Source organism: Sycon ciliatum, chromosome 13 (assembly GCF_964019385.1).
Source record: "Sycon ciliatum chromosome 13, ocSycCili1.1, whole genome shotgun sequence".
Classification (NCBI taxonomy): Eukaryota; Metazoa; Porifera; class Calcarea; order Leucosolenida; family Sycettidae; genus Sycon; species Sycon ciliatum.
In genome coordinates this window covers 27034619-27046040 of record NC_088655.1, presented here as the reverse complement: position 1 = coordinate 27046040, position 11422 = coordinate 27034619, and the positions used below count along the sequence as shown (strand labels likewise).

At 52.2% G+C, this 11422-nt stretch overlaps 2 protein-coding genes across 2 annotated transcripts in view; both read left to right on the top strand.

The window, feature by feature from the left end:
* The first annotated feature begins 346 nt into the window (after positions 1 to 346).
* Positions 347 to 11422, top strand: part of LOC135829496 (uncharacterized) — a 13784-nt gene continuing 2708 nt past the window's right edge. The window contains exons 1-9 of the mRNA XM_065341902.1: positions 347 to 855; positions 4095 to 4326; positions 4622 to 4809; positions 7134 to 7160; positions 8216 to 8335; positions 8816 to 8904; positions 9597 to 9715; positions 9966 to 10134; positions 10776 to 10859. Of these exons, the coding sequence (XP_065197974.1) occupies positions 610 to 855; positions 4095 to 4326; positions 4622 to 4809; positions 7134 to 7160; positions 8216 to 8335; positions 8816 to 8904; positions 9597 to 9715; positions 9966 to 10134; positions 10776 to 10859 (1274 nt within the window). The 5' untranslated portion in view covers positions 347 to 609. The remainder of the gene's footprint in view (positions 856 to 4094; positions 4327 to 4621; positions 4810 to 7133; positions 7161 to 8215; positions 8336 to 8815; positions 8905 to 9596; positions 9716 to 9965; positions 10135 to 10775; positions 10860 to 11422) is intronic.
* Positions 4853 to 6483, top strand: LOC135829866 (uncharacterized; the record flags this gene model as incomplete). The annotated part of the gene is made up of 3 exons (XM_065342249.1): positions 4853 to 4975; positions 5360 to 5458; positions 6415 to 6483. Coding segments are annotated over 3 exons (291 nt in total), but the record flags the coding sequence as incomplete, so codon positions are not given.

Genomic DNA, 11422 nt, shown 5'->3' with positions numbered 1-11422 from the left:
CTGAAACGAAATTGGTCAACCCCCTCCCACCCCATAACGAAATTATTTCGTTTTGTGAAAAAAGTTCGATAATTATGGACGACCGGACCGGTCGACCCCTTATTTAATATTAATATCATGACATGAACTAGCGCTAGCAGGCCTATCTACCGATCGCGATACGTAGATCTACCAGTAACCTGGTAACCAGATCTACTGAGCATGCAGTGAGTACAGACTGTCACTATGTTTACATGTTCAGTGCTGTGCAGATAATGATTATGTACTCCGGGATCTACTGCCAGTACTGGCTACTCGTACTCAGCTCAATCGCTCACGCTTTGTAGGCAAATAGAAAACTATCCGTACACGATTGTCGACGACGGCCGACCGATCTCGTCCACTCTGTTGAACTAATAATTACTTGTCTCTACGCGCCGTGGACGTCCACCGTGACTTTGCCAGCCAAGCCAGGCAGGGGCAGCCTAGCCTTTTTGTGTTGTTGTTGCGTCGGAGATTAGACCACGCCATTCGCACCCGGACCGCGACAAGTGGTTGATAAAGCGCTCTTGAGTCTTGCGTGGTGGACACAGCGTGCCTAGCTAATAAGCTAAGTGCAAGCGGATCGGAATGGAGCCGCGAAAAGCCTGGACACCCAACAGCCGCTCGGCCACGCTGCCGCTCCGCCTGTCCGCATCCAGTCCCAGCTTGAACCTGTTCCCGGGCAGTGCACTGCGAACTCCGACGACGCCGAGCAGCGCAGGTGCCATGTCCGTGAGCTCAATCACGTCCCCCACTACACCGATCAGTGAGACCAAGGAATTGGACACGGAGAGTCTTCAAGGCGTCTCCGTTCGCCACTACAGCGAGTCCAGAGTAAGTTAGCAGACAATGGCATCATGAACCAGTAGATTGGTAGATGGTTGGCCGAGCAGAGACTGCCGGAAGAGCTCAAACATACGTTGTAATAATGCTCTCCTGCGATAATTGTGGACATAATACTAGTATTGGGGAAATCCAGCGTAATGACCGCGGGGGCCAGCACCTTAGGTGGATGTGTAGGTCTGAATTATCACTGTGTATCACACAGGGTAGAGAGCTCGTACAACAAACCGAGACTGGTCAAGCTGCCCCTGCCTCTCCCCCACTCCTGCCATTCCATAATTATGTCTCATCGCTGCCTTGCTGCTTTGTGCCGTCAAATGGTGTGGTGTTTTGTAAACAAAACAAAAAAACAAACAACAACACCTAAACCCCTAAACGGCGATTATGAAGCAGATGTACATTGCTGCCCAATGAAATCCAGTCGCGTCGCCGGGCGTTGCGTAGCCTAGGCGGGGGCGTAGGAGGGGTTTTGGAAGTGGTACGACCGAAGGTCGGTGCGGCCGAAGGGCGTGTTGGAGGGGGTCGGAGGACCTCTCCCGGGAAAATTTTGTAAAAAAGACACAAAATCCTGCGTTCTGGGAACTTCTGGCACACTTCTGGCGCAGCAGTGCAGTGTGCAGTCGAGTCGCGTACAGTACGACTGCAGATATGCAGCATGGCAGATCTACGAGTACGAGTCTAGAAAAAGGTCAAAGTCTGATGCGCATATGCATCGATGGATCCTGATTTTTTTATTACGGTTTTGCACGTTTCGGACGGACCACACTTTTCGAAAAGTGGTACGGCCATGGTCGTACCAGTCGTAGCGGGTGCTACGCCCCTACTAGACCTGCGAACACCGGGCTGCGAAATGGTGCCAGGCGCAAATGTCAGCGGCCAGTGTCTGCTCCAGAGCCGGGTCAGCGACCCGGTTATGGGGTACGTGGACCCGTTTGGAAAAAAGAACGCCGGGTCACCTGTGACCCGGCGTTGGGAATACTATACATGCACATCAGGGAGTCCTAAAATATTTACAACTGCCTGGTCATAGGCTGCGGATGTACGCACAGTAGCCGCACTTGACCGTACCCGGCTCTGACCCGGCTCTGACCCGGCTCTGACCCGGCTCTGACCCGGCTCTGACCCGGCTCTGACCCGGCTCTGACCCGGCGGCAATGGTTGTGCCAGGTACGCGTGTACCCGGTTGGTTTGAAGTCCTAGCGCAGACACTGGTGACCCCCGCCTGGATTTCATTGAGTAGCACTGTATGAATAATACCCCGTCGGCTGAGATATTTAAATGTTCCATTGTGCGGGCCAAATACCATGTAGATGCAAAAGGGTGATGCGTGTGGATGGTTCGAAATTCTGAAGTGCCGCCACAACACATACTGTAAGACATGTTATTATAACGAGTTGCAAATTTAACGATTGTCCAAAATTCATAGGTTAACGAGAAGATATGTTAACGATCTTGCAGTATTCTGCCACATCCACACACAGCATATATGAAGCAGTAAGGCCTCAACGGATCTTATTATAACGAAGAAATGTCATCCGTTAAAACGTTAGATTTGCTTCCTCGTTATATATACATGTCTTACAGTAGTATCTTCTTCGGAACTTCGAATCATCCACAGGCATCACCTGATCAAGTCACAACCTACACAAGACTTTCCGATTAGTGGCAGACAACCGGCTACTACAATTAGTTATCACGGGAAATGGCTCTGTTGCGAATGCGCCAATACCATTCATGCAATGACGTGGTATGCTAAATCAATCGTTCAGGGTTGTCTGATGATCGCCTTGTCGCGAAACTTGGGCTGCATTCGATTGTGGAAACTGGATCCCGATCCCCGCCGATCAGATCACTTCGATCGGACAGATACAATCGAATGTGCACAACCGATATCATAATCCGTTTAAAGGCCTTAGCAACCGCGTTGCTACAGCTCATCCCGTAGTATCTGTACGCGTTGTGGTGAATTCTTGACCTAGTGTACGCATATTGGGAGTTTTGAGTAGATACGAGTCGTACCATGGAAATGAATTCGTCGAATCCGTCTCTGGGAGGTGGGTTGACTGGATCCGAATCTGTGCTCTCGGGATCCGGATTCGTACAATCGAACATGTACGAATTTGGCGAACCCGGGTCCGGGGCTGATGGACTCGTACAATCGAACATGCCCTTGGAGTCACAACACAATGTTTAATATAGTGCGTTTCAAAAGTATCAAGCTTTTACACGGAACGAAAAAGTTTCGTTTATGTGGGTGGGTGGGTGGGTCGAAGAAAGTTTCGTTATGAAAAATATTGGTAGCTGAAACATCAATCCATTCTAGCCGTCGAGTCAATTATATTTTTCGTTCAGGGGGTGAGTGGGTAGGGGAGGATCATAACTAAACTTTTTCGTTTCGTAAAAAAAATATCGATAATGCCGGGTGGCTCGTTAGTCCTCTTCCTCTTGTTAGTAGCTCTGCCCTCGAGCATGGACCACTCTATTGGACAGCCTGCAACCTTTCTGTTTTATTCATCAGTCGAGGGTGTTGAAGAGTGAGGTGGTCTGAAGAACAAGTTGACTTGCACGCCACATTTTGTTGCATATTCTGTATTGCATCATAGCTGTTGTTCGATGACCTCCTACAGTGCTGCCGGGTGCCTAGCAACTGGGGGATCAGCCTTGTAGCCTAGACCGTTCCTATTTTCATGTACGGTCAGACCTCGCTTAACCGCACACATCCGTTTTCCACAAGAAATACCCGGATAGGCGAGGGAACCGAATAATCGAACACACATACTGTATGTATGCATGACATATTATGCTGTAAATCTGTAACCAACGGTTTTCTTCTGGATGGCGAGGGATCCGGATAAAAGAGGACCGGATAAGCGAGGTCTGACTTTACTACAGTCTATGCACTCCTGTATTGTATTTGTATTGTTTTATTTGAATTCGGCATCTCAACAATACAATGTACAACTTGGGATGATCCGAATGACAATATACATCAACATAAAAGTGGGATGTGAATGTACTGTTGTAGGCCCTACAGCTAATCATACTGCTGAGTCGTCGTGTATATGTTCGTAGGCTGTGCTTGGTGAAATTCTCCCCCTTTCGTTCTTAGGCACTACGTTCCTCGGCACCCGGTTGAGTACTGCAGTGCCAGTGACACTCGGAGTCACAGCGAATTTGTCATGCTCTTCTTCTTGCTATGTTCTGTGATGTGCTGCTGTCATGGGAACTAGACTCCTCGCCGTGGCAACTCGCGTGTCCTCAGCACCGTCTCACTGCGCCGCTCCAACAGCACCGGGTCACGGCTCAGCGTTGACGAGGACGATTCGTCCACCGCAGACACCACCAAGTATGGCGCTTGCTCGTTTGGCGAGCAGCTGCGTCCCATGGAGGTGTGCATTCCAAAGCAGCAGGATCTGGCAAGTCCTATGTCACCGCGGCATGACACTCTGCCGAAATCGGAAGGTAACCGAGTTGTACACATGTGCACATACATACACACACACGTACACACCTGTGTGCACGCACACGCACACACACACATACACATACACACACGCACACACACACACACACGCATACACACACCTACGGCAATAGGAGTGTCAGCAACAAGGATCCTGGCTTGTTTTGAATGAACTCATGTCTGCCTGTCTGTCCGTCTCTCTCTCTTTCTCTCTGGGGGTAGTGGGATAATTTTATATTTCTCTCCCATTCGCTTTTAAAATCGTGCAACTGCCTCTGCTGCTGCTGTCCCTAGGTGTTGGCAGAGCGCCGCGGCGGCAGATCAGCCTCGCACGCATCGTGGACGTGTCTGAGAGCACGCGTAGCCGCACGGAGAGCGAGGAGCTCTGGGGCGTCAAGGTGCGCCACTACGTCGAGCACTTTGAGAGCACAACGTTCATGACCGTCCAGGTGCAGGACCTGCTGGAGGGCGGCGCGGCGGAGGTAGGTTCACTCAGTGACTATTACCCCCTCCCCCCCCCCCTCTCTCGCCAACCACCGCACTCTCTCCCCAACCACCGCTCTCTCTCCCCCTCCCCCTCTCTCTCCCCCTCCCCCTCTCTCTCCCCCTCCCCCTCTCTCTCCCCCTCCCCCTCTCTCCCCAACCACCGCTCTCTCCCCCTCCCCCTCTCTCGCCAACCACCGCTCTCTCTCTCTCCCCAACCACCGCTCTCTCTCCCCCTCCCCCTCTCTCTCCCCCTCCCCCTCTCTCTCCCCCTCCCCCTCTCTCCCCAACCACCGCTCTCTCCCCCTCCCCCTCTCTCCCCAACCACCGCTCTCTCTCCCCCTCCCCCTCTCTCCCCAACCACCGCTCTCTCCCCCTCCTGCTCTCTCCCCAACCACCGCTCTCTCCCCCTCCCCCTCTCTCCCCAACCACCGCACTCTCTCCCCCTCCCCCTCTCTCCCCAACCACCGCTCTCTCTCCCCCTCCCCCTCTCTCCCCAACCACTGTTCTCTCTCCCCCCTCCCTCTCTCTCCCCAACCACCGCTCTCTCCCCCTCCCCCTCTCTCCCCAACCACCGCTCTCTCTCCCCCTCCCCCTCTCTCCCCAACCACCGCTCTCTCTCCCCCTCCCCCTCTCTCCCCAACCACCGCTCTCTCTCCCCCTCCCCCTCTCTCGATCCCCAACCACCGCTCTCTCTCCCCCTCCCCCTCTCTCCCCAACCACCGCTCTCTCTCCCCCCCCCCTCCCCCTCTCTCCCCAACCACCGCTCTCTCTCCCCCTCCCCCTCTCTCCCCAACCACCGCTCTCTCTCCCCCTCCCCCTCTCTCCCCAACCACCGCTCTCTCTCCCCAACCACCGCTCTCTCTCCCCCTCCCCTCTCTCCCCAACCACCGCTCTCTCCCCTCCCCTCTCTCCCCATCCACCGCTCTCTCTCCCCAACCACCGCTCTCCCCCTCCCCCTCTCTCCCCAACCACCGCTCTCTCCCCCTCCCCCTCTCTCCCCAACCACCACTCTCTCTCCCCCTCCCCCTCTCTCCCCAACCACCGCTCTCTCTCCCCAACCACCGCTCTCTCTCCCCCTCTCCCTCTCTCGATCCCCAACCACCGCTCTCTCTCCCCCTCCCCCTCTCTCCCCAACCACCGCTCTCTCTCCCCAACCACCGCTCTCTCCCCTCCCCTCTCTCCCCAACCACCGCTCTCTCTCCCCAACCACCGCTCTCTCCCCCTCCCCCTCTCTCCCCAACCACCGCTCTCTCCCCCTCCCCCTCTCTCCCCAACCACCGCTCTCTCCCCCTCCCCCTCTCTCCCCAACCACCGCTCTCTCTCCCCAACCACCGCTCTCTCCCCTCCCCTCTCTCCCCAACCACCGCTCTCTCTCCCCAACCACCGCTCTCTCCCCCTCCCCCTCTCTCCCCAACCACCGCTCTCTCCCCCTCCCCCTCTCTCCCCAACCACCGCTCTCTCCCCCTCCCCCTCTCTCCCCAACCACCGCTCTCTCCCCCTTCCCCTCTCTCCCCAACCACCGCTCTCTCTCCCCAACCACCGCTCTCTCCCCCTCCCCCTCTCTCCCCAACCACCGCTCTCTCTCCCCCTCCTCCTCTCAGGTACTTGTAGATCAATCCGTCCCTGCTCGTAACAAACGTGAATGCAAACGGGCAAAGGGCGAACTTTAGCCATCTCTTGAACCATGACTGAGTCAGACTGGGTTGTTCTGCTGATGCGGAATTTTAGCCACCGCCGCCACCATCATCATCACCACAACAACCACAACAACAACAACAACAACAACAGCAACAACAACAACAACTGTCAGGAAAGTTGAGGTGGTGTTTAAGAGTTGAGAAAATGGCTACAATTGAGCATGCATATCTTGAAGAAGGTCGAACTGTAAAGCCTTCGTTCTCGAAAATATGTACATGTTCTTCAAGGTTGCACCGTAAGATTCACAACCAATTTGCTTAGTCTGGAAACCAACCAAAGGCTGGCCATGAAACCAAACCTACAGCATGTTGCTCTTATTAAACAGAAATGGCTTTGGGTCTATTGTCCATGCGTTTCTCCCTGGACTTCAGTATTTCTTACTCTCATGAAATAGTATTCATTCTTAGTGGTAACCGGAGGTTTTTCCCCTGGTGTGGAGGCAGAATTGCCTGTGCTCTAAACGAATTCAAATAGAAGAACGGATTCAAATACACGAACTTGCTTGCACAACAGAGTCGCCAATCATTCTCTGCTTTTTCCCAGTGCTTATCTGTGTTGCTGATTGCATTAGTTTGTATGTGTGTGTGTGTGTGTTTTGTCATGTTGTCATGTTGTCGCGCAGAAACAAGGCATCCAGAAAAATGATCAGGTAAGTGCCAGGTGCTGCTGTCTTTCTGACTTGCTGTCTTTCTGTCTTGCTGTCTTTCTGTCTTGCTATTTTACTGTCTTTCTGTCTTCCTTGCAATGGTGTTGACGAGTGGCCTGCCTGGTGTGTTCGAAGCGGACGGAGTGCATGAACCATGCATTCAGCAGCCTCGTGCTATTACAGGGGGCGGCGAAGCAGGTCCGGTTGGTCGGCGCATGACCGGAAAAAACTGTTTGACGACCAACGCTTGTTTACTGCTGTGTTGTTTGCTTGCTAACGTGACATCAGGCTGCCCTTGTGTGCTGTTCCTTGGTACCCTCGTGTGTGTGTGTGCATATGGTGCAGTGGTATGTGCGGCGATTTCCAATTGAGAGGTTGCGGGTTCAATTCCCGACGATTATAGTCACACACACACACACACACACACACACACACACACACACACACACACACACACACACACACACACACACACACACACATGTCTTTCTTCTCTTTCTCAGACTCCTCCTGACTTTTCTTTCATCCTCCTGGGTGGTTACCAACAGCCAGTGCATGCCAGAGTATGTGGTGTGATGTGTGTGCGGGAACAAAATGAAAAAAAGGCCCAAAAGTAGGGATTCACTGGCCAGAAAAAGCCACTTCATAGCTGTATGGTGTAGACCAGGCTGAATAGTGGCGGTCAATTCTTCAGCCTTGCAAGCTGTTGAGTGGTGCAATCCCAGCACAAGTTGCTATGGCTTCTACTGTAGCATTGTTGCAAAAGAAGGATCCACGAGGGGGATTCGAACCCAGCACCCCTGTCTTTCCGGGGCAGTGCCCTACCGATTAGGCTACCGGGGATTACACACACTCTCATGGGTCCTTCTTGCTACAGCATGATGCCATCACTATCATCGCCTCCGGCGATGGGCGTCAAATGGTGTTCATATGGTCAGTTGCTGTCTGATGATCGGTTAAAACCGTGAAACTCAGAGTTGCAGCAGAAACGCTATTCATTCCTCTCAAGCGTGTGGTCATGTGATCATGTGTTTGTGTGGTCATGTGTTTATGTCTAGGTGCTGTCCATCAATGGTAACTTGGTGAAAGGTATGTCCAGTGAGGAGGTGGTACGCGAGATGTCCAGCAGTGAACATGAGTCCTTGTGTTTGATCATACTACCACACAAGCAGACCAAGGTAATGTACTGGTTCTGTATAGACAGACATTTTTTAAACGTCTTTGTTTTTTTGACATTAAAGACATAGTATGTTGGAGATCAGCCTTGATCCTTGAAGGGTGGTGGCGTTCCTACAGGTGCCGAAAACTCGTGCCTCTAGCCGAGTCTTACGCGAACCGTGAATTTTTTTATGTTGGAGATCTGCCACCCATGTACACTCGGTGTAGCTTCTGCCTTTTCTGCGGGTCACACTTCCCCTTCATGGCCAATATGCACAATGACATAATTTGTACCGCGAACACCCCACACAGTCACCTGGGCATGGTCGTGTGGATCCATGGAGTGTTGAACAGTGCATTGCTGATCCCAGTGTACTCACATGCATTACTCATACCTTCCATATTTGGCAATGCGCAATGGGCTTATATGCACTGCAGATGTGCTGCGATTTTTCACACGTCGTTCCTCTCTGCATGCTCTGTTGGGTGTTGGTCTGCAGATCAGCAACGTACAGATCTTCTCGCCGAGCCGTGCCTCGTTGGACATCTTGTGGTGCGTGCGCAATCAGCTGACAACGCTGACCCTCTGGTAAGGCCGCGTGATTGTCTGTGTATGCTCTGCTCATCCGCACAGGCTTTGTGCACGTTGTTTCTCATCCGCACAAGCTATATGATTATGATTGTCTGTGTACACTCTTGCCCATCCGCAAAAGCTATGTGCATGTATGTATGCACTCTCGCTCATCCGCACAGGCTGCGTGAATGCCTGTGCGCACTCTCGTTAATCCACGAAGGGCTATGAATCTGTAGGTAGACAGACTTGTTGTGATCTTTCACTAGTACAGTGGAACGCTGCTGAGACGTACCCTCCCCCCATGGGCAACAGGAACGTGTACTTGGTATCCGAGGTACTACTTGTACTTCTTATCTTAACATCCATGTACATGTACTTCAGTGTTGATCGATACACCCATGCTCCGGACCATGCCTGTACTGGATAGTTCTCTGGAAAAATTATTTAGTGTCCAGTGAATCCCGTCTTTGCTGACTACACGCTATGACAGTGTGGCAAGATCACCGTGAGGTGGAGAGCGTGTGGGCGGTGTGGCGATTGAGGTGGGACAACCATTTGCGAGACTTCATCCTTGCAATGTTGCTGTTTTATTTTACTTCACCAATTGCACAGGCACTGTTGCCTTCTCACCGTCCAGAAGGTCTGATATAGTGTTTCCTTGCTTCTTATCTTTCATTGTGTGTCTTCTCTCCATTTGTCACTGCCAGGGACATCGATCTCAGCAGCCGAGCGCGGAAAGTCACCACAGTGGACTTGTCACGCCTCATGCTGATCAGCAACCTGGCCGTGTGCAACTGTCGGCTGGAGTCTCTTGAGGTTATTGGAGGTATGTACTGCTAGCGCTGCTTTCTTCTCGTCTTCCCGAGCTGTCTTTGGCTATGAGTATCCATTCTGAAAACAAAATTTATGAATCGCTTGGCTGGACCTGTGCTTGTAGCTTATAGTATGGGCGTCAAGCTTATGCCGAACTGTCCGTCTATCTGTCTGTCCGTCTGTCTGTCCATCCGTCTGTCTGTCTGTCCGTCTGTCTGTCTGTCTCTCCGTCTGCTCACTTGTCTTTTGTTCATCGCCCGTAGGATTGCGGCGGCTGCAGTTCCTGTCGCACGCACGCTTCACCAACAACCGGCTGACAGCCGGGGCGCTGGGCAACACTTGTCCCCTCGCCAGCATTCCCAGCATCAAGGCTCTCATTCTCAACCGCAATCACATCAAGGACTTCCCGGTGTGCGTTTACAAGCTACCCCTGTAAGTCCATTGCTTCCACCAAGGCCCTGGTAAAACCTACCGTCACCTGCCGGACTCGTCTGAGTCACAAGGCTGAAACTGCTGAACAGCTGAGCTGATCAGCCTGGGACTTTCCCCATTGGGATCAGTGTTGTTTCACTAGTAGGGGCTGTGAAGTTTAATCTTTAGAGTGACCTCCGCTGTAAGTCTAGTGCTTCCACCAAGACCTGGGTAAAACCCACACCTGCCGGACTTGTCTCGGACACAAGGCTGTAACTGCTGAACAGCTGAGCTGATCAGCCTAGGACTTTCAGGGGCGGATCCAGGGGGGGGGGGGGGTCCAGGGGTTCCGCTGAACCGCCTACGTTTCACTAATGTGCTACTGGAAACCATTTGAATGTGCATATACATGTATCGGCTAGTCAGTTTTGGCTAATCTGGAATCCCCTCGTAAGGATCGCTGGATCTGCCGCTGACTTTCTCCATTCGGGTCAGTGTTGTTTCACTACTGGATGTGAAGTTTAAACTTTAGAGTGACCTTCCCCTTCCGGAAGATTTAAAGACCTGGTCCGTTGTCTTAGAGACTTGACTAACGTTTTGGATACTGTGTTACACCTGTGTTTTGTCTTTGTTTTTTCATCTGTTCACACGCATGCATATAGGCTGGAGCATGTCAGCTTGGCGTACAATCAGCTGAGAGAGGTGCCGCGGACGCTCAGTGCACTGGAGAACCTGAAACAGCTGAAGTAAGCAAAAAGGACACCGGGAACTCTCACCCGCCACTCGCTTGTCGTGAGCAGTCACAAACGTGACAAACGTGACATTGCTGTCCTGCTTTCCGAGCCAGCAGGCAATGTCCTGGAAACTGCCTGGACAGATTCTTGAGTTTCGAGACTTACGAGCAACTATCCTTTAACTAGAGTTTACTAAGCTACAGCAGAGTCGCGCACCCAAGAACGTTGTTTCCAAGGGGTTGGCCTGGCACGTTCCTATTTTTCAAATGTCTGGCTGTGTTCTTATAGGACGTTCTTAGAAACAATCCGTACTGGATCATTACGTGTCCTACAAGCTGCCGGAAAACGGATACTGCCGTTCTCAATTTTAGGCTGTTGTGTTCTTAGTATTTCAGGCTGGATGTTCTTGGGCTCCACGTTCTTCACCGCGCGACTCTACTGTAGGTGAACACTTGGGCACATGATGGCTTATGCTTCCAGTCACACTTCGTATTTCCGGATTAAAATGCCCCTCCTCTCCTGGCCAAATTTGATCCCAGGCTATCTTCTCTATCCCCCTTTTCTCGTGTCTCCAT